This window comes from Anopheles ziemanni, chromosome 3 (genome assembly GCF_943734765.1).
Source record: "Anopheles ziemanni chromosome 3, idAnoZiCoDA_A2_x.2, whole genome shotgun sequence".
NCBI lineage: Eukaryota > Metazoa > Arthropoda > Insecta > Diptera > Culicidae > Anopheles > Anopheles ziemanni.
In genome coordinates this window covers 6,830,863-6,853,475 of record NC_080706.1, presented here as the reverse complement: position 1 = coordinate 6,853,475, position 22,613 = coordinate 6,830,863, and the positions used below count along the sequence as shown (strand labels likewise).

The 22,613-nt window shown below is 47.3% G+C and overlaps 3 protein-coding genes across 3 annotated transcripts; 1 reads left to right on the top strand and 2 right to left on the bottom strand.

The window, feature by feature from the left end:
* Window positions 1-1,524: 1,524 nt before the first annotated feature.
* On the bottom strand, window positions 1,525-4,497 carry LOC131289590 (CLIP domain-containing serine protease B9-like). The gene is made up of 5 exons (XM_058318880.1): window positions 4,258-4,497; window positions 3,539-4,184; window positions 3,174-3,376; window positions 2,146-2,486; window positions 1,525-2,083 (listed from the first exon to the last, which is right to left on the bottom strand). Exons 1-5 carry the CDS (start codon window positions 4,495-4,497, stop codon window positions 1,525-1,527), a joined length of 1,989 nt encoding a protein of 662 aa, XP_058174863.1.
* A 1,520-nt stretch (window positions 4,498-6,017) lies between these two features.
* On the top strand, window positions 6,018-8,131 carry LOC131289583 (uncharacterized). Its single transcript, XM_058318871.1, has 2 exons — window positions 6,018-6,301; window positions 6,361-8,131. Exons 1-2 carry the CDS (start codon window positions 6,018-6,020, stop codon window positions 8,129-8,131), a joined length of 2,055 nt encoding a protein of 684 aa, XP_058174854.1.
* Window positions 8,132-9,200: 1,069 nt separating this feature from the next.
* On the bottom strand, window positions 9,201-18,384 carry LOC131284015 (glycerol-3-phosphate acyltransferase 1, mitochondrial). Its single transcript, XM_058312869.1, has 8 exons — window positions 18,320-18,384; window positions 13,847-14,036; window positions 13,173-13,283; window positions 11,565-11,915; window positions 11,030-11,500; window positions 10,667-10,962; window positions 9,461-10,515; window positions 9,201-9,380 (listed from the first exon to the last, which is right to left on the bottom strand). Exons 1-8 carry the CDS (start codon window positions 18,382-18,384, stop codon window positions 9,205-9,207), a joined length of 2,715 nt encoding a protein of 904 aa, XP_058168852.1. The 3' UTR covers window positions 9,201-9,204.
* Window positions 18,385-22,613: the final 4,229 nt, after the last annotated feature.

Genomic DNA, 22,613 nt, shown 5'->3' with positions numbered 1-22,613 from the left:
TAATAGTAAAGCGAAACCCGTGGAACGGAAATGGATGCGATCGTACGGTACCAGCAGGAATACGCGTGAGGAAAACCCCAACCGGATAAGTGCTGGAACGAGAACCTAGAACACACCTACCAGACCAATGCATTTAATAACAGAAAGACATTGGGCAGTCAAGAAAACGACTCCGTCCCGTAGCTATTTGGGTTGACCAGTGGACCGTGTCACTGTACGGTTACAACAGCTACGGTACAATATTTCTACGACACCGTCATATATTTTCCTAAACTGCAATGCTCGGTGTTGTAAATTTATCTCTTTTGAACTGAAATTATGTTTTAATTTCGAATTCCCTTCCAACAAAAGGCACTGAAAGAAGCTGTTCGAATAGAAGAATTAAAGATACTTCCTGTTTCAGCAAACACTTCTTGTTCTAAGCGAAGTTTACTCATCCACACGTCGGTTACCTGTAAACATTCGAGCTTGGAAACGTAAAGATCGGCGATCGAGATACTGCGACTGCACATCACCACCATTAGTTGAACCCCCACCGGCGGCTCCATACCAGCTTCCCACCGGCTTTACTGCTCTGAGAATCAGCTGATGGACCCGTACTGACCTTGTTTCGAGGCGCGAGCACGCATGCGTCATCGTCTCGCTGACGAACCGGAGTCTTTTGGGGTGTAGTATCGGTTTTAAGAACCGGTACATTTGGCGACCGTAAGAAAGAAAGACAATCCCAAGAAAGAGAATAGGCAACAGATACGCAACTGGTTCAGCCTCTTCACTTGGCGTAGTTGTAGCATGGGAAAATCCCTCTCTGTTCGTTCATCTGAATGCACCTCCGGATGTAAGTGGGATATCCAAATGTTTAACGTATATCCTTTATCTAAACTTTGCATCCTCTCGATGGACGGACCACGAGAAGTTAAGCTGCTGGAATGATTCACTCATTATGTCATGCTGGTGTACACAAAATTTAGGACATGAATGTTGAGTCACTTTCGAAAGGTACATTCGTTTGGGAATTGTGTATTCTCGGAACCGTTAGTTCGAAAATTAAAAATACTTTCTCTTGAGAAACATGATTTTAAGATCTTTTAATGTCAGTGATCAAAGATGCAAAATACAATAGTCAGGTTCAGGTAACCATTGTATCAAAACTTTGTTTGTGTTGTACAAATCTAAATTGATTCGGCACCATTTAATTGTTCAGCTCTTAATCCTCATGTTTAAAGAAAGTACATTCAAAATTTACAGACCAACATCCTTGGTTCGGACCGCCAAATGAGTCACTGCCAGAAGATCGTTTGTCCAAAAAAGCTTCCATTCGTTTTTTAACCCTTTCAAAAGCGAACTTTCCACCCCCTTAAGTCGAAAGCTCGTGGGACGCTTAAGAAATTTAAGCTAAGTAAAAGCTTCGGCGCTGGTTCAGAAGAACATCAAAAGCTTTAGATTGGCTCGGGGAACTAAAGTTCGGTGACAGTATTTAAAAGAAAAAACAACGATGTCAAAGATTGATGAGATGATGGCAATCGATTATGCCCTTATATTATCCAATATCCATTGCATGAAGTAAGACACCCGGGAGCTTATGCCCGGGACGCCCTGTGCGCCACAGCGAGGCCCGGCCGAAATGACGCCAAACTGCACGAAGCGGAAGTTGTACTCGGGTACCTGCGCCTTCATCGGTCCTCCGGAGTCGCCCTCACAGTGCAATGTAGCGTTGCCGAACCCTGCGCAGATGGCGTAATTGTTTAAACTGCACGACACCGGAGGGATGCGCGCTTGTAGAAGCACCGGGCTGACCTCGAGCCGCTCCGTCAGACCCCAACCGGTGATCCAGTAGAGCGTCGGGTCGAAGCCCATCAGACCACTTGTGAAGGGCAGACAAACTGGGGCCACATCCCCTGAGGAGAAGTCAATGGTCCGGTTCATCCTCAACAACCCGATGTCGTGTCCGGAGCGTACGATTCGCGTGAAGTTCGGATTGATGACAGCGTCCTCAACACCGTACCGTTGTATGGGCGCAGCACAGGCATCGTCCTCGCAGTCGGGATCGGTCCGAGTGTCATACTCTCCAATACGAACATACCGCCTACAATAAAAGTAAACCATGGTCACATTCTCTACAGGAAAAAAGGCCACAAGGACACTTACAGTCGCTCCATCTGGCCATCGATGCAATGTGCCGCCGTCAGAACGTAGCGCACGTTAATAACCGTGCCGGCACACTCGGACCCCTCCGTGCCGGTGCTGGACGCGTACACAATCATCGCCATCCAGGGATACTGGAAGAGACGAGCCTGTTGACCGAAGGCGATCTTGTTTACTGTCCCGGGTAGGCCACAGTTGTTTCTATCAAAGAGTCGCATATTGGGGTGAGAAAGTAGTCCGCCAGAGGTTGCGGTGGCTGGAGCTGGGGAGGAAGCCGGAGCTGGAGCCGCCGTGGTTGTCGTTTGCACTGCCGTGGCATCACAGCAGACATGATATCCGGTAGCCTACGAAATCAGGAGTGAGTATCTTAGGTTAGGTTTGGGATATAAAACTTCCAGACACCTTTCGCTTCCTTCCCAAAGTAATTCGTTAAAAAATATTCATTCGTTGTTTTTTTTTGAATACGAAGTTCTTCATACAATTCCTTGAGTAACAACTATATCACGAGCTATTTTACAACAAATACTAAACATACTAAACTGTACACTGAATTATCGCGTATAGACAATCCTTACATCGATAGGACTATGTAGTCTTAGAGTAGTATAGGAAGTACTAAGCACTTAAATAAACAAATCAGAGAACTAATTGAAAGTTCATAATACAAAAATCATTTTTGATACACGAATAGTTTAAACCACGACGTCTCTTCTTGCACTAAACCTACAAAACATCTTCGACAGATTTTCCAACTGAATAACAATCACCGAATACATTAAAGTTCACCGGATGACTCGTTGCTTGGGTGGCCTTAAACATGTTCCAACTTGACCCCACCAGATTGTTGATATACTCAATAATAGTTCCTTCCGCGAGGTAACCGAAGTAGAACCGTTCCGTTTCACAAACTCAACTAGTTTCTTGCAACTGGTAAGTCTCACCGAGTCTCACTTATGTTTTTAACCTTCCTCACTCACATCACGGAGACACTGACAAACTGGAAACTGTTGCCCAAATCACACCCATCTTACCCCAGCCGGGGTGGCACACAGTGAGCCACGCAGGAAACGACCCTCGTCCGGGGTTGCTGTAGTCCCTCGTTCCGATATGAGACGTAGCAACCGCGCAACCGGTCCACACTGCGCCAGGGGAACGCAGAACCCGGGTCGGTTGATTGGAGTCGAGCAGGCTACCGGATCCTCCCCGGCCCGAATGCCAAACTCCAGCGGCGGTGCTAGAAATGGGTCAAACGAAAAGGTTGAATGCGACCGGTTATGCTAACGCTTGCTGATAAGAACGTGATCTGGTGCCCTGAAGCACGACCCTTCAGCTGTTTGTTTTTCTCTCGTTCCGTCACTATCGCTCTGTCGTCACTGGCAGTTCCATTCATTCATACCTTCCTTGATGCGATCCGACGCACAGCAGAGATAGTCCACCTGCTGGAGGTTCGTGTAGCACCAGTTCCGGCGAACGTAGCTGTCCTGTTCGGTCGCCTCGATGAAGTCCAGGCAGCGCTCGGACTCGCTGCACACGCCCGGAGCTCCAGCATCCGTCTCACACTCGACCCCGGCGTCCTGGTCGAACAGAAGAAGCGACTCGGTGCAGCACAGCTGCGACTGATTCGCCACCGGATCGCATCCGATCGTGAACGCCTCCAGCTCCGAGCCGATCGTGTCCGGATCGTCCACCATGGCGCAGCGGGCCGGCGGTACGCACTTTCCCTCATCCCCGAACGGCGTCGTACAGGACTGCCAGCTGACTTTCTTCGCCAGTTGGCGCGTGCCAGCGCTGGCGGAACTGTTGGCGTACCGCTCCGGATCGCAGCACACAAACAGCTGACCGTTGGGCTGCTCGTGGCAGAATCCGTCTCGCAGCTGCCGGTGCAGCGATCGATCGTACCGCTTCTGCAGCACCATACTGCGCCCGTACACCGCCGGACAGTCCTCGATCGGGACGCACGGTTCCTCGCAGTCGTGCTTGTCGTTCGCCTTCAACGCCTTCTGACGCTCCACCAGCTTCCCCGTGCAGCACACATGCAGCGTCTGGCAAGACACACGGCATCACCATCATCATCAGCAAGCCACCTTATCAAACCATCTTATTTACGAGCCTTACCCCATCCCGACCGTAGCTGCACGATCGCTCGATCAGGAACGCCTCAAACTGATCCGCCGAGCGGAACTGAAGCCGCAGCAGATGCTGCTTGATCGCGGGACACTTGGACACCGGCACGCACCGGCCTTGCTGCGGATTGGCGGCACGCGTCTGGCAGGTCGTCACTTCCGCGTGCACGCCGCATCCGATCGTACATCCCAACCCCGCCAACGCTACCAACAACCTCACGATCCTCACCATCCAACCTCCTTTAATGATTTAAATACTTCCAAATTATTACCACTGCTGGTGAGCGGCTCAAAGGCAGAGCGATTACTGATCGCGACGCAAAACACGAAGCCATGGGCAACCGCCTTTAGTACACCCCGGTGTCCATAACCTTCAAGAGCGACGCGACGCGGATTATCATCGCGCTCGGCTCGTGCAGGATCGTGGACGCAGAAGTCAATTTACAATCTCGTACCGGCCGAGTGTGGGCGAGCGGGGGACGTTCGTTCGAGTGGGGAAAAGAATCGAATTTCAAGATGAACGAAACCTTCTCCTGGTTCGAACGATCACTTTTAACCTTTCGGCAGGGGTCGGCAAGCTCGACAGGTTGCTTAAATAAAATTTGAATTTAACACTACAAATGCCGACCCAGGACTTTAAACTAGGCGGGTACTTTGTTTGTTTTTCACTTCGTCAATTTCAATGAGAATTTAAAAGAATATTTATGATACAAAAGAATTGGTCGCTTAATCCCGAAGGAAGTTTACGGTCATCTCAATTTTGCATAAGTTATAAGCATGTTCTACGTCAACAACATTTTTAACCAAGAACACAGAAAGTATTTTCTTTCTAATACTAAGCCTTCAACGCAAACTAAACGAGTTTCAAATCGAGTACGGACGTCAACTGCACGTTATTTTAGTTACCATGGAGACGTTCGTAGAAAGTATTGCCAAGAAATAAAATTAAACACGTACGGTTTCAAGAGGATTTGCCAACCCCTGGATCTGCACTTGCTACCTGAATAGACCAGCTACGGCCATTCGTGACGTCACCGGCAGGGGGATGCTGTGTTTTCGGATTTTCCAACCGACCGACGAACAGCTGCCATCAGATGACAATCCAAAGTATTCTTCTGTCCATCATACCGGTTCCGCAGTTTAGCATCTTCCGATTTTTTTTTTGCGATGCGACGTCGGGAACGGGTTCTGGAACTGGATTTAAGCCGCAGCCGGTTCGGAAGAAAACCGGAAAATGGTGATACCTTAAACAGGCAAAAGCTGCAGTTAAACAATCCACCGCATGCGTTCTACCGACCGGCTCAGCTAATGGGTTTTCGTTTTATGACCGCACGAACGAAGGGGTGAATGCAGCTAATGGACTGTCAACTTGTACACGGACAAAAGGTACACAGACTTTCGTGGGATGGAATTTCCCAAAAGGTCCTTCAGGACCTCCAATGAACATATTCCCGCAAGTTTTGAATAAACAATAATTCACCGAGTAAAGCTAATTGTTTACTGCAAAAATATAAAACTGGGATTGTTAAGATAATAAAAACACCTTGTTTCTACACATTTTTTCGGAAGAGCGTAAAAATGTGAGCAAAAGAACAGGGAAATTAATTATTTCGAACCAAAAACACATTAACCAGATAACGATTTCTGTTCAAGTATTGATTCCAATGATAAGCATCTGTCAGCCAACAGAACTGGATGATAAATTATCATTCCGGTAGTCTATTTGCACGGTTGTACCTTTATAACACCCTTATGGCCAAGAAAGACTACGATTTCGTGTCAGCCAGCATGACACCACAGTACATTGTAACCTTGTCGGTGTTGATGTTCACCTTGTCTTCGACCAATGGCTCACTTAATGCGCCCCGGTCGATCGACTGTCAGTCCAACTCCATATTAATGGAAACCGCGATCCTTGAGAACTATTTGACCGACCAACACACCGTGGCGGTGATAGACTCGTACTCCGAAATTCCCATCGTGTCACCGAATTGTCTTCGTACTCCCATCAAACTACAAGCCTTCACGCTGAATCGGTGAGTACAATATGTTCATAGACCTGTAGTGTGAATCTAAGTGTGTTTCTTATCGCCAGCTTCCAACGATTTGTTGAGGAGACGTATGAGCAGAACACGCAACAACTCGATTACCGAACGAACGAATGTTTCGTAGGAGCTGGCCATGTCGAGCAGCTGGTGGAAGAGTTGATCCCATTTCTGGCACGGTATAACCCCCGCGCCAAGGTGATGTTGATAATGCAGCACACGTCCGGGGAGCAGCTGGCCGAACTGTTCCACATCGCCTGGTATCGATATCGACTTCTTCAGCTCGTCGTCCTCAACCACCACGAGAACGATACGATGGAAAGTTGCGTCTTCAATCCGTTCCACAAGCAAACCTCTCTGAGTGTGTGGCCACCGGAAACTATACCATCCGATCTTGAGTGCCGTTTGCTCACGGGTGTCAACGAGTTGATGTCGTACAGTGCGGAGTTGACCCTGTTCACTCACGAAAGGGTACGCAACCTGCACGGATATCCATTGAAAATAGCGATGCATTCGAGTAACGGTTCGACTTCGGCATACGATTGCATTCTCGGCACGGTCACCTTCACCGACATCGATCAGGAGATCCTGGCGATCATGCAGAGTATGCTGAACTTCAGCATGATCCTGCACAATGCCGAGCTGGAGCTTTCGATCGGATACATTCACGCGAATGGAACGCCCGTCGGGACGCTGGGATTGATCGAAAACAATCTGATCGATCTGGCAGCAAACTCCCGCATCATACACAACTACGACACGCGCAATCTGCTGTACTTGCACTACATCACGACGGAGAAGCTGGTGTTTATAACGCCCCGAAACTTTTACCGCAACCGCGACATAACGCTCGTCTTCATCAATCCTTTTAGCGTGGCGTACATGTTGACGAATGTGCTGCTGTCGTTCGGTGCCCCGCTAACGATCTATCTACTCGAGCGTGTGGCACACCGGTTGCCCGTCCCGGTGACCACCCGGCAGCAATCGTTTGGGACGAAGGTGCTCAACACGGTCGGAATCATCTACAACGTATCGGTCCAACTTCCCCGTTCGGCCCGCAAGCGGTGGATCATCGTCGGCTTGCTGGTGTACAACATCGTGTCCTACCCGATCTGGCAGGGCGTCACGATCCGCTACCTGCAGCCGAGTAACGAGCAGGTAAACAACATCAACAGTCTCGAGCAGCTGATCGATACCGATCTGACGCTAAAAGTTTCGCAGTACCACGAGCACATCGTACGCCACGAAGGGCCGCACCAGCAGAACCCGGTGTACCGGGAGCTAACGGGCCGTCTGAACACCAAGAACACTTCCTCACTGCGTCGCTCGATCGAGAAGATCATCGTCGATCGTGATACCGCACTGCTCATCTCGGACGTGTACGTCCCACTAGTGTTGGCCGGGAACTACAAGTGGATTCCGGGAAAACCGGACGCCATCTGGTCGATCGGGAAGCCGATCTATGAGTTTTACAAATCGATGGCCGTCCCAAAAACATCCCCATTCGTGCAACCGCTCAACTCGATCGTGTTGGCTAGTGTGGAGGCAGGTCTCAACGATCGTTTCATGCATCAACTCGAGACGGTGGTACAGCTGATGAAAATCCGTCGCATCAAGGAGCATCCGGCCAAGCCGAATTACATTGTGTTCAATATGGAGCATTTAATGCCGCTGTTTGTCTTCTACTTCGCAATGATGGCGCTGGCGTGTGTTATTTTCCTGCTGGAGATCGTCGTTTGGCGTATAACGGAGGCAAGGGGGCGTCGAGTAATTCCCCCAGCTGTCGACGATGATTACGTACCATTTGAATTTGTCCTATGAGAAACTATCAAATCTTTAAAATTAAAGTTACTTGCACCATTGGCACACATATAAGGGAGGTTGTTTTTCTCAATTCTCTATCCAAATGGTAACCCATTATTGGTACGGAGAATGTTTTGTAGCAAAAATGTTGATGTATATTAATCAATCGTACAATAAAGAATTCTCACATAAACACATCAAATATTCTACCTCTAGCCAAGCGCTAATGGACACACTATAGGTTCATAATCGGTGCACCACAACGGAATGTTTGGTCTTTGGCCACACAAAACTATATCAACTCCGTTACGATATGCTTGTAGCTGTTAAGTTTATTTAATTCATTAAATTCATTACGCATCGTTCCTAGTTTCTCTTTTTTGTGGTCGATCTATACAAAAGTACATGAGCATGTTCGACATTACGTGTGCAACGTTTTACGCTTTTCATAACTGTAAAAATCAACGGTACCGGGAGAAGTGGATTGCTCATCCACGGTTTTGGAACATCTTCAATTCTAGTCTGTTTATCATCAACTCTTATCTCTCCATTCCACCGTTCTAAATAATACAAAGTCCTGCCGACGGTAACCTAGCTTTGTTTTTCACTGGGAAAAAAGGGATTATTAACTTTGCAGGCTAAACATCCCGGTGACTCACTGAGCCTCGGAAAATGATGCCATGAACGGCTTGGTCCGCCATACCGAAAGCTGCTCCGTTGCCTGGCCGCTTCCGAGATTGGCAGTTTTATCTTTTTCTATTTGTCTTTCCGTTTCTTAGTCTGTCTTCAAGAGCACGCTCCTACATCTAGCCGAATGCTTTCAGCATACTTTTGCTCTTCGGAGGAGCGCCCCTGCAGTCTTCTGAAGTTTAATTTTAACAACAAAAAAACAAAACAAATCACAAACCATCCCTTTTTCTTTGCTATTGTGCAAATTTTCTTTTTCCTGCGCTTGAATTATTAGTCTTGTGTCTACCCCGCCTCCCATTAGGTTCGCTTACCCCGTACCGGTTACTTTGAATTTTGGCTTCGTAGCTGTGAATAACCAGGGCGGGAAAGGGTACACACTTTCCCCCGAGTTCTCGCCGGCCCTAGACCGGGACGAAAAGCTGCACCTGTTCCAGTATGCTGTTCACCTCCGACACGTTGTCAACCGCGGGCATTAGGGACACCAATCTGACGCCATTATTGTTGGTAATCTCGATGTACGATCGTTTCTGGAACACCTTCAGGCAGTTACGTACCGTGTCAGTCGATATGCTTTCGCCTGCGGAAGTAGTTCGGTGGAAAGGAAAGAGTGTTTGTTAGAAAAAGCATATTTAATAAAACACAAAAATTGCTACACACCATATTTGCAGTCTCCCATCTCAACGCGCGTAGTAATTTCTTTGATACACAGCCGAATGAACTCCGACTCCACCATGGAGTTACCGTCGAGCAGTTGATGGAGCGAGGAAGCGACTGCGGTGTACGTGTGGGTGAAAGGGGCCAGTACCGATTGTAGCATGAGCCGATCGCAGTGCTTCTCCGCCGGGAAGTGTATCCGTGTGCTATTATCGCCACTGTCGATACCATTCTCAAACAGACCTCCGCCATTCACTCCGCCTCTAAATCCTCCTACGCCTTCGTCAAAGAAATCGTCCTCCATGTCGTCGTCCGGGTCTAGCCCGTCGCGCTGTAGGCTTTTGGCGAGCCGTTGGCCCATCGATTGATCTTCCGTCAGTTCCACCACCGGCTGGGATAGTATCTCGCGCAGACACAGATCATGCAGTGCGCTTTCGAGCACGGTCTCGAGCTTCTGGCACGGTTTGCAGAGGATAAACTCGTACACCAGCAGATCCGCAAACTCCATGCACATCTGCAGCAACGACCGCCGGCTGACGGTCACCTCGTCTGCGTAGTCGTGCCGATCGGTGCTGGCTTTACGTTCCATTTCGCGCTTCAGCAGACAAGCGGCCGTAACGACGATCGACTCGATCGCAAAGTGTGGGATGAGGCAGTTCGAATAGTAGGACAGCTCGATTACGTTCGGGATAAGCAGGACTGGTTTGATGAAGGTTTGTCCATTGCGTACCTCCTTCGCTACGAGCCCGGGACCGAGAAGATCCGTCGCGTACCGTATAACGTCCTCCGAGGATCCGGTGAAGCCAAGATCACGAACTCCATTCAACACATTACGCAGTTCGTCCAGTGCCTCGACCAGAATGGACAGTGGAGCTCCGTCGCGGAAGCGATTTAGCAGAAGGAATGCGAGCGCGTTTGTCGTCATGACGGAAGTGGCACGGGCGCTATCGTACACCACGTGGCGTGCAATGTCATCGATAAGGTTCCGCTGGTCCTGCTCTTCCTGTACCACGTCCGTACCGAAGAGGGAGGATGACGAAGGTTTATGTTGCAGTCGTCTAAAAAGAAAGACATAAAACGAAACTCAAAAATAAAATTCCCAAAGAATAAATGATAGAGAACATATGATACATGAATGAATATAAAAATGATTCTTTAAGAAAAGAATCGTTTCTCATGCCTCTCTCTCATTAAACATTTGCTACCTACCGCATTTCCGGTGTGTAGTTGTGTGCCATATCCGACTTGCGTAGCGATTTAACCAGTTCGCTTAGCGAAAACGGTTCGTTAAAGTCGATCCTCATCAGACCATACCGAGCCTTCAACACCTTCATGATAGCTGACGCGGCCGAGGCAAAGCTTTCCGGAATTTTCTTCTGTCCCAGTTGCTCGCGTACAAAGTTTCCATCGACCAGCTTTTCGTAGTTGATCGATACCGGAACGAGCAGTGCGTCGGAGATGCTTTTGTCATTGAATGCGTCGACAATCACTGAGAGGATTCCGCTCTGCAAAAGACAAGAGTAGAGTGTTGAAAGAGATGGTTCGACGAGATCGAGAACGGGGTGAAGATACCTTTGGCATACACGGTTTTCCCGTTCGTGTGCGGCCACCCTCGATGAAAAACTCCACGTTGTGGCCAGCCGTCAGACACTTCTGTAGGTACGTGTGCAAGATCGCACGGTAAACGTGATCCTTCTTACCCGTTAACGGATCGATCTTGCGCTTGATGAAGAACGCACCGTCGTAGCGCAGGATGTGACCGAACACGGGGATACGCAAATTGTCACCGCCCGCCACCAGCGGACATTTGATGTCGTTGTTCAGCAGGATGAAGCTGACCATAATGTAATCGAGATGGCTTCGATGCAGCGGTAGAAAGATGAGCGGCACGTCCGGGTGTTTCTCGATGGCCCGCTTGATCATTTCCACCTGTGCCGGGTGGGCCGCCACGCCGGACATAAAGCAGGGCAGCAACTTGTACAGTACCCACGAGGTAATGCGCAGCACCAGGTTCGAGATCTTCGATCGCATACCGATCAGAATCTGTACCGATGGGAAGGAAACGTGAATCGTGCCGCTTGGGTTAACGCTTTGTGATTTCGCTCACCTTGCCGGCCCTTTTTTCATGCTTGCGTAGCATGTCCGTGTAGTAGCTGTCCTCGTCGAAGCTTTCGTCATTTTCCGCCACACCGAGCTCCGCCCGCTTTTCGTTGATCGATTCCTTGACGGCCACATCGAGCGCCTCCTGGACGCGCTCGTCCGGCATAACGGCTCCGGCCACCTGAGGGTACGAGAAGCGTCGCACACGGCATGCCTGCGCCAGATGCGGACACCAAACGCTCCAATCGAACGCACCACCGCCCGGTCCGACGCGGGTGTACTGCGGCCCGACGTGGGTTGTAACGCGCAGAATGTCGATCGCATGGCGTCGCCGATCCTGTACCTCGAGCTGGGGACGCTTTTGTGACGTAAAAGGGGGAGTAGAAGTACCGAGAATTTGGAACGAAATCACAAAGATTAGATATGGTGCGAACGCAAATAGACGCACGACATATGCCCGTTACGAGAACGGAACTATCTCTTTGCCCACCCAAACGAGATTTAGATCGTAGATGCGATGATATCCGTTTGCCAGCGTAGTCGCAGCAGATCCAGCGAAGTTAGATAACGAAGACGTCGACGATGAGGACGCCGACGTAGGAGCACCGTACCATCTCCTATTGCCCACATGATTCATGCTTGCTCTCTGTTTATTTTCGAAAGGGATCTTGAACGACCGGAGATTGATTTCTTCACTCCACTATCCAACTATTGATATAACTATCCAACATTTTATATTACGAAATATTTGTCAACAAAAAAAAAACTCATACAAAATAATGCAACTTCCAAACGGTTTGACACTGAAATCTGTCCCCTGTTTTGAGTAGTGCCGGTAAAAATAGAACTTCCACCCGTGGCTACCGTGAGCTACGCGAGAACTGACACCAAACAAGACGCTCGAGAACCTCGGGCAAGACGGTTCGTTTGACGAAAGGTGTAAACCGCCCATTCCAACCCGGGCTGAGAGTGAGAGAGTCTGGTACGCGCCTTCCGTACGCCGTACGATGAGCGTTACGACGAAGATGAGTGCAATATTAATTTGAAAAATCAACTTGCACACCGAAGACGATGCTCACCGTCGTCTAGGGTAGATAAACATGCAAATAAAAAGCGGCCCTAGAGGTACGCAATCGCCAATCTGTCACACGTGGGAAGAAGATAACGACAAGTGCAGGCGAGTGTGTCAGTAGTAAATGTGAGGTTTAAAGAGTATACATGCGACCGTTCATTCAGGTCGCAGTAGTTGTTAAATTGATTTTGCAGGAGGTAAAAGTATAACATCATTAACAGGCAAATGACGACTAACCAAATGAAAAAGTTGTCGATAAAGTACAAAATCATAAAATAGAAAGTGAAAATATATACGCAGATCACAATATAGGTTAGGCATGCAAAATATAATTAAACATATGTGTAAAAAATTAGATCGATAAACACATGATAAAGTTAGTAAACAGATATACAAACTGGCCATTCGGTGCAGTAAGCGAATTAAACCAAACTCCAAACTAAAAAGTGTTCTAGTGCATGGTCGAACTGTTGGACGGAAATAAGGTTTTGTGTGATGTCTTCAATGAACCCCCGGAGCTAAAGGTGAAGCTTCGAAACTTACGCATTCGGTCGGCGAGCAGTGAGGACATGCCATGCCAGGGATCGGTTTGAGGTCCGGTTGCATCTGTTGTATCGGTTGTTCCTTTATGTGAAAGAGGCTCTGCTGTCGCATCTGTCGGGTTTTTTTGGCATCCAGGACCGGGACACGTGTGTTGTTGAGGATACGGTCGTCGCATGGCAGATCCACGTGCGCGCGTCAATATTGTGTTTGTGTGTGCATGTATGTATGTATGTATCGTGTGCGTAGAGAAAACATATTTTTACATATATATATATTGCCATTATGGTTTATGGGACATCCAAAGGGCATTCGTCGATAGATACAGTAGTGCGCGGTCGGAAGGTAGCGGCAATTTTGAAATCATAATATCCGTAGAAAAGAAATAATAAAGCAACAGATTAGAAAAGAAAAAAGGATGAAGGAAAAGAAAGTAATGCTTCCAACATCGGTAATTCCGTTGTCGGATGAAAAGGGGTGATTAATGTGAAATGAGCGAATAGTTATTCACATCCCGGCGGGAAGATTAACGCACTTCACCTGCGAGGAATAAGCTTCCTCGCCACACGTTAGTCACTCGCTAGGGGGGAGGGTGAGTAGAAGCGTGCTAGCCCTGGCTGTACAGTGACTTTGTTAAAATATGCTTTATTTTAAACATTAAAAATAAAGTTACATACCTGACGTTCATTTTGCTTGTTCAGCTGACGCTGCTGTCTGCCCGCCTCACCGAAGCGACGCAGTATCGAGTAGGTGGAAAAGCCACCATTCTGGTCGGTGTCCGTGCCCGGACCGAACACGTTCGGCAACCGGAAGGACCCGTACGCCTCCTGCACACGATTCGATATGATATCCACCATATCGATAGCCCTGCGTATTAAAAAGAAAAATTACATTACAATCAATAAAAATCGTTGCGAAAAATTACTGGTAAATATTACAATCCTTGACACAATCTGAAATAAATCCAATTTGTAGCCAACTCTTACAGGAAGTTTCATAATGTTACGGCGTAAGTAGAGTAATAATCCAAAACAAAAATACAAGCTTATCTCCTAACTTCGTTCCATCATGAACTTTACCCCGAAAAAGGATTTAAATAAAACGTACGCCAATCCCTTACCAATCCATTCATCGAAACTGGCGCTTTCGAGGCGATATCTAGGAACTGACAGATAAAGCAACCGCATAAGACATCGTCATCGGGCTTCAAAGTCCACCCGCGCTGAACCTGCACAACGGGTGTGTAAATATTTTCCTGCTCTCGCACTCTACCCCGAGGCTAATGACCCGCAGTATTTACTCACCCCCGGATCGAGCCGGACATTGTCCCGGTGAGCCTTTTAGCACATACGGTAGCTGTGACGTGAAGGGATGGCACGGGAAAGGAGGCCACGCGCGCACACAACACTAATTATCGGGGTAAAGCCATGTTGAACCTGTTCGATTACCGGTCCCGCCAGGAAGATAACGGTCCCGACAAGTGTCAAGGTCGAAAGCCTAGGACGACTGCGAGAGGAAAGGGAAGCTAGATAGTGAAGTTGACAGCTTTTGCGATAAGGGAAAATGATCGCCTTTTTGTGTTCGTTTGGGGAGTGAATACCAAAAAAACACCGTCAGGATACCCAGGCCCTAATCAGCGGATCAATACTTAAACGATAACTTCTCCTCCTTCTCCTCCAAACGGGGTGGTAGCAACAAGTAAAGCAAACAAACGAATCTGTTTACGATTTCCGTTCACAAAAAGGACTGCATAAACAGCAATGCAGGTGAACTGAGCCATCGAATTGCAGCGAATTACTGCATTTGCGAAGATCGATCGGTATAGCACAACGTCCAAACCGTAGGGAGGGACAACAGGAAAGGGCCATGTTATCAAACGCGCATCTATTGGTTTCCCATTAGGTTATCGGGCCCGGTAATCTTCACCTTTAGACTGCTGTAAAGGGTGCGACAGGCAGGTAAAGGCAGATTGTACCTGCACCCAGCTGAACAGAGCCCTAGGGGTTGTACCAATCAATCCGATTAATCACACACAAAAAAGAAACCATTAATAAAAACAAACCGATAACACAATCTACAGACCTGCTGGATGGAGCAGGTCGGTAATGGGAGAGAGAATATTGACCGGTAGATAAAGTACACCGGAAAGTTTTGTTTATGAGAACCATAAAAGTATCAAACAGGAATTGATTGTACGAAATAAAAGATACACTGAAATAAATTATCAATTGAACTGAATTAAAGGTACAACATTTAAACTACTAAGAAAAAATATATAATAACCAACACATGATCATGAAAAACAATACTTTTTACTTATTTTCGTTGCTTTTACAAATTGCCATGTAAAAACACAATTTTGTACCTATGAAGGAATGAAATTTACTTTATAGGAACGAACTTGTTTCGGTTGCGGTTAACGAAATTTCAGTGCCGTTTTGAAGCATTTAATAATTTTACTAATTAAATATTGAGTCAATTCAAACTAAGCAGAAAATTTAAACAAATATATAAATATGAAACAAGCATTTTGGAGCATTTTCTAAGACACCTAATCTGAAAAAGATACATTTACAAGCTATTTTTATGAGACCGTTCAAAGCAGTATATCACGAGGAAAGAAAAGACTAAATCATTCTATGCAATTAATAAATGGAACCTAAACTACTGCTTCAACATGACACGTGCTAATCTGGCTCCAATCGACCGTAGAGAGCAGATGGCAATTAATCATTACATCGTTCGATAGATCCCACGGAACTCTTCAGGGAAACAAGAAGTCACCGTCAATTTCTTGTAGTACCCGCCGGCACGGCCTTGACACTTCCAATGGTGAGGCAGTGCAATTGCGCATGCAACCAAAATACGCTTAAGCCATGCGTGCGGGTTTACGTCAAATACGCAACGCGGCTTTTCTCACAGCGCAGTGTACGCGCGCGCGACCAAGAAGACACAGCGCGATCATCGAACGATCGAGGTCGGAATGGGGGGTGTTGTTCCGTGTTTCTTCCTCCCTATCCGGCACACAACCCTCACACGACCTCTCGCACACCAACTCGAAACCGCGCAGTGCCGTGCCGATGACTGATGTTCGAATGGGAAACACGTGTTGCCGTTGAAAACGCGTTGCGTGCGCGGGCCCGCGTCCCTTCTTTTGCACCCGATCTTCTTTCTGGTGCTGCTAGGTTGCTGGTACATCACCCGGTGTTCTTACATTCTGCCAGATAATTTATTCCCTTTCTGGCCCAACAAACCGAAGGCACTTTCTAAACGATCAAATTGACCGGAATTGTAGGACGAGCGGCATTGCGCGACGAATGTCTCGCGCACCGACAATGCAAATGAACTGTGATGTAATGGAGGGAAATGGTTGCGATTCGATGACGGAATTGGGCAAGGAAGCGATCTGCATCGTGCCCGCCATCCCCGACGCACTTTTGTTAGGCAAACGATAATACGGTTAACCTATTTCTGCATTGCAATAGAAGTAGATCAAACGCAAAAGATTTAAATGAAAATATAGTAAGAGTTTAAATGCAAGAAGATTCTTGTGAGAGTAACCAAAAGCCAGAATTATTTTTCCAAGACAAGTGAAGAGCTATGGACACGTTTCATTCAAATAAAACTCTTGAAACGAATCCTTCAAGAGAGCTGAGTATAATTCTATGGTAAGTAATTAAAAAATATTATTACATCTAGCTATGAGAACCATCATGCAGCAACGGCGTAGAATCTTGTCTTGCAGTATTTACAATTCTTTACTTGTCTGTAACAAAAACTCCGTGTACTTAAGACGGAACAGGTATCGATGGCAGAAAACAAAGACAGTCGCCAGGTTGCGACATTCAACTCAACTCAGCTGCAGTTTTTGTGCAAACAATCCCAAGTGCAATGAAAGTGGAGAAAAAAAACATATGTGGGGCAATTGATTGATACTTTGCGGGAAATTTACTTCAAAGAAGGCTAATTTAGAGATAGGAAGCCGAAGTGAAGATTAGTTACTGCCGCCACTACGGCCATAGGGTTGTCCACCAGTGAGTACTCTTGACAGTAATCCTCTCATCGTCATCCGCACTCCTGAAGTCTAAAGTCCCAACACTCCACAGGAACTCCAAGAATCTCATCATTTTAACACGCAAACTAGAACTATTGTTAGATCAAAATATCCTCAAGAAGGGCGAAAAAGAATAAATTTCATCACACGGTCATTGAGACGAAGTTGTCTTGTGTGTAACCCCGTTGGAATTTGGGTTTCCCCGCGTACTTCATATTTTTGCAATGCGTCCGAGAGCACGCAATCACATTCGTTACCAGCTCGTACGCGGGGCCTTAAGTAAGTTATTCAAATTCACTTAAGTTCGCTTTAGGTCCCTTTATCATACATGAATACTCTGCCATGCCTGCTCGTCCGATCTCTCTTTTCGCCCCTCCGCGTGGCGATCAATTACGACGCGTTCGTGACACGCAACAAACATCAGGCCTATTTAAGGTCGAGCTCCTGCCGACCAAACGCAGGTCTGGGGCCTTCTAATAGGAACCACCATTGATCCACGCCAGAAGCCGGATGAGCTTGCGGCACGTAGGAAGCAGCAAAGCAAAGCAATAACAATGTCAAAGAATCCGCGGGAATGTTGGGGGGACAGGTGTCACCTTCGGGAGCAGTTGCGCCCGACGTTTGGAGCTCTTTAGCCCTGGCGTACTTCCGCGGTCCTTCTCCAGTATTTGACCATCGGCGTTCGGTTGTAGTTCCGAGTCCGTTCCCAATCAGTGAGTCCGCAAGGCCGTGATCGATCAATTGCCAAGATTGGCAGACCGTGCACCGATTGCCGATGATCGTTTCGTGCGATTGATCTGCACGATCGTCAGGTCGCCTCTGTCTGCTGATACCAACATCGGAAAGAGTCCCCGCCACAAACACACATACACACAAGTACAAGAAGAGGGACAAGGGACTTCGGAAGTGGAGCCCCACTGAAAGGTCAAGTCTTGAAGTCTAGACATCGATGATAACGACGAACGTTAGCGATGGCGCTCGTCGAGGATCACTGAGCCAAACGTAGCGATTGAAGTTTCTTTGAGTCGGTTGCTTTCAACAAAAGTGCAACAGAGACTTTCACAGTGTAAACACTAAAAATTTAGCTAATCCTTACCGTTCCTTATTGAAGAAGTAAGCTACTATGCAGAGAAATAACAGGACCTCTATTATTCCCAGCATTTTGATGAGAGCTTGTGACGTTGGCCTCTCAGTCGTACCACTTCCAAATCTTGCCTACACAGCTTATAACCCCCTTCACCGCGCACTGTTTACATTCGTTGTTTAGAAACAGTGTTGTGAAGAACAGCTTATGCTTCAACTGTGGGGTTCACTCCCTTCGGGTGGAGAGATTTTCATACACACACACACTCAGAGACTAGCGAACTTGCAACTGGCGAAAGCCATATAGTTTGGCGGCAGGACAATTTGATCCTTAATTCGATTTCATTTGCCCAGAAAAGAAAAACACAAACATCCGACAGGGATTCCTTTCGCTTTTCAACTGCTGCACTACGACATGGCGGTGCAACGCCGATCACCACCGAACACGACAATGAACCACCCCGTCGCCTTGGCACGGGTCCAATGGGACGGAAATAAGAGATCTCACGTCACTCCGAGGCGGAGGACTAACCGGGCTGACCACTCCGCACCGCGTGATCAGACCGCAACAAACACTCGATCGATGCACAACCCGCCGGAAGAGGGGTGAATGCAACCCCACACACTCCGATGGACAAAACCCGTGCGGCCGTGTCACGAAAACGCTACTTGTACCGAGCCTCCGAAGGGTTTAATCCCGTAACGAGGAAGATGTGTCCCGGTGAACGATCAGCTCGTGAATCGATTGATCAACTTAACCGAACGACCTTCCACCCTCAAGGGCTCGCTAGTCCCCGCGGGAACACTTCACACGGTTGCGCGTGATCACTAATCAACGGGGGCACACTTGGCTGGGAACTCCACACAATTCTCGATCGTCTTTCTCCACTGCTTTCCTCCGCTCGTCCGCTCTATCGCGACTTTTCTCGATCTACACACGTCAACCCGGCACCGTCCAAACCATATCCGACGCAGTGATAGAAAAGCTATCGACAGACTGCCGGCACCGAGCGCTCTACACGATGATTTTGTTCGCCGCCACAATCTGCTACCACCGTTGCCGCTCGCCATACATCGCTCTTTCTCTCTTTGTTTTTCCTGTAACGCCGCGTTCCGTGGTTTCCACCCCGCGGTCGGCCGGCGGAGATGGAATTACAGCCCCCACGCACACTCCCATTGAGGTGCGGGATGGGTTCCGGGTAAGAGGGGACCGGATGGTGGGCACAGATGGCAAAGTTTTCGCGAGCGCGGCGCAATTGATTCTCGCGTCGCGCTGCCCGCCGACACCACTACTCGCGCACACGAGCGGTGGCGGTGGTGGCGGCGGGGTGGCCACAACATCGGTGCCAGTATCAGTGTGTTCTAGAGCCGTAAAGCTGCCTGATAACCCTGCGGAGGATCTTCCTCTGAAGAGGGGTTGGAGAGGAGGCGCACACAAACGCTCCAAAGTACCGATACCACCCAGCATCGATGAACGACCAAAACGCTTGGTTCGTTGTCTTCATTCATACACTACTGACCGTCGTCGCATCTTCGTTGTCGCAGAATCCGATAACCGAGCTTCAACAAGGGGAAACTGTAGGGCCAAAGCACCCTCATAAGACATTACACCGCAAAAGAAAGAGAGCTTCAATCCCGTTCACAATGGGATCCCTTTTCTCAGGTCAACGATAAATCTCTCGCAATAAGAAATGCAATCATTTGCACCTAAGAAACTATTACGGGTAGACTGTTTGTGGTAGCAATTGTCTGGTGGGACTACGCACTGGTAAGCGTCTATGATGGCGTGAGCAAGGCGGAAACCCCTTTTCAACAGCAATGCTTTTCTTTTTATCATTAGCATTCTTGTGCAGCACGTGGTTTTGCCTATGACGATGCTATGAGAAAGCAAAATATCATGACCATGACGCTGACCTCCCTCAACCACGCCTGCCGTAGGTTAGTGCTGGGGTAAGTGAATAGTAAAAGTAAACAAATAACAAGATACCAGAAAGGCGCATAAAGTAGAAACAAAAACACAAATAGTCAAGCATGCAAGCTTTGTCACACGTTAGTCAAGTGAAGAAATGAGATCGTATTGCGCTTATCGCGAAGAAAAATCGTCCCTTTACTTTCCTTGTCTTTTTTAACTTTCAAAAACATTCAATACAATCATCGAACAGAATAAATTATACCTTATGGTTGGAGTTATCAAATGATCCTACCAAATAATAGAAAGTGTATGTTAAACTTCTCAATAGGTTTGTGGACAGTTTTTTTTTTTTTTTTTTTGTAAAAGAATTCAAAAAGATTGAAACAAAAAATACTGCTTTTCCATAAGATTCGGAACATATCGTTGCTAACCTAAAGTAAATAAAACGCTTCCTCCTTTTGTTTTCCAAGTATTTTGGTGGATTGTGATAAGAGAACCCATTTGGCAGAGATACGAAACAACGCATTGTTCAAAGAACTCGCTGCGGACGGGGCAACGGTCGCCGGCAAATCGATTTAACCATCGCGCTAGGCAACAAACCCTCATCGTCTGCAAAACGACGGGGACCTCCGAAATCAGGAGATTCAAAACAAATCCCTAAATCTCGTCCGCTAGAGGATGGCAGGAGCTCTTATCATCGACCCAAAAATGCTCAAAGTTCACATGTTTGTACCGATGGTCTCTCTCCATGGGGTAAGTTCAATTTGCCGTTTCCCCCGAGAATGGAATCCGCGAAACACGGCGCGCAAAACCTTTGCCAATTACCGATCGATTAGATAACAGTAGATAAACAAGGATTTAATTAATCTTGGTCGTGTGGGCGTCAAGAATCGCACCACTGATAGAATCGACACAATCCACTGAAATGGAAGAAAAATGGATTGCGAAGCTAACAACGAAATCACACATTGACCTCCGGAGCGTACAGATAGCGTTACTGCTGTGACGCAAATAAGATGCCGTTTCCACCGTTCCTGAAGGCTCGTTCGTCTAAACGCGGTCACCCGTACGTACACACGAACACACTGTGAACGGTCACGGGGACGCTGGCAGGACGGCGTCCCTGATACGCCATCGGAATGACTTTCATGGTGGCGTGATGCGCAAACACATCCCTCACCGCTAGCCGAAGATCGTCGATCGCGGTTTACCGAATGTTTCTCTTGTTCATCCTCTTTTCCTCCGTACAATGTAAACATATTTTATTCGGACTGCTTTCCCGATGGTGACGTTTTGTCTCCCGGTCTTTTACTTCATCACACAGTCGCTTATCTGCTCATCATCCCAGCATCACCGAAGGTATAACATCCTACAATGAAAAACATAGGCTCGAAAAAAGTAAATAGAACCTAGCAAGCTTAGCTTGAACCAACGAAATTCTGGTCATACTCGGAAACCTTTCAGTCGTACACTAGGTATTGAAAATAGTTCACTTAAAACATGTAAAATATTACATCAGCCGCCGAATGGCCGTGGGAGTCGCTTCATGCAAAACGCTGCCCCCGGTTGTTTACATTTGTCGTTCTGTTTTGCATGGAAAGAGACGGCATGAAAACACCGGTGCAACGACGCTGATATGATGGAGCTACAGCTAGCGTGCATTACAGACGATTTTAGCATCGAAAATAAGAGAAATATCTTACTTTTTATTGCTTACCTTCAATTGATGACAGGACAAAGTGAAATCTGAACTCCGCTTTTGCAACAAACCGCTCTCGTGAGCTTCCGTTTGGTTCCGCTTCGCCTTAGCAAGTCGTGGAAAATATGCTAAGCGAAGTGGACATTTGATACACTTTCCAAAGCGATGTTTCCAATTTTTGTTCACCAATTTCTACATAGACCTTTCGGGAAAAATAATGTTCACTTAGTTCACCAGTTCCTGCGACAACAATTGGTCTCTGGTACGCAGCTGTTTCATAAAATACTGGAGAAATTTGGAGCACACGCCAACTGTACTGCCACGCGACCACGAGTTTATTCGACACATGTATCGCTGTTCCGTTACGGAGGCGTCTATCTGGCACGCGGGAGTGAAGAGGACGGAGAACTGCTTTGACGCCGATCAATAGACGTCAGTTTCAAAGCTATCGTATGACATCTCATGTCATTGCTGACAGATGCGACATTCAAAATCCCACCCTGAGTTCGTTATTTCTCACGCAGCTATAAATGAAACGAAGGAGTAATTTTTAAAATAGTATTTTATTTGACGTTTCTTCATTACTCTTACTTTGTTGGGTTTCATAATCGTGCTTTCCACGGTTTGCATTCGCGCAATGATCCATTTCCATTATTTGTTTCTCTGTTGTTTGATAATTTCACAATATCTTCCGCA

What these genes read in the sequence shown, in the direction of transcription:
- LOC131289590 (XM_058318880.1), bottom strand. Translation starts at nt 4,497, where the DNA reads ATGGTGAGGATCGTGAGGTTGTTGGTAGCGTTGGCGGGGTTGGGATGT. An exon ending in GCAGCTACGGTCGGGATGGG is followed by an intron (nt 4,185 to 4,257) that starts GTAAGGCTCGTA and finishes GTGTCTTGCCAG; the next exon opens with ACGCTGCATGTGTGCTGCAC. An exon ending in TGTGTGCCACCCCGGCTGGG is followed by an intron (nt 2,487 to 3,173) that starts GTAAGATGGGTG and finishes CTGATTTCGTAG; the next exon opens with GCTACCGGATATCATGTCTG.
- LOC131289583 (XM_058318871.1), top strand. Translation starts at nt 6,018, where the DNA reads ATGGCCAAGAAAGACTACGATTTCGTGTCAGCCAGCATGACACCACAG. An exon ending in CAAGCCTTCACGCTGAATCG is followed by an intron (nt 6,302 to 6,360) that starts GTGAGTACAATA and finishes TCTTATCGCCAG; the next exon opens with CTTCCAACGATTTGTTGAGG.
- LOC131284015 (XM_058312869.1), bottom strand. Translation starts at nt 18,384, where the DNA reads ATGCTGGGAATAATAGAGGTCCTGTTATTTCTCTGCATAGTAGCTTAC. An exon ending in ACTGCTCGCCGACCGAATGC is followed by an intron (nt 11,916 to 13,172) that starts GTAAGTTTCGAA and finishes ACGTCACAAAAG; the next exon opens with CGTCCCCAGCTCGAGGTACA. An exon ending in GATGGGAGACTGCAAATATG is followed by an intron (nt 9,381 to 9,460) that starts GTGTGTAGCAAT and finishes CTACTTCCGCAG; the next exon opens with GCGAAAGCATATCGACTGAC.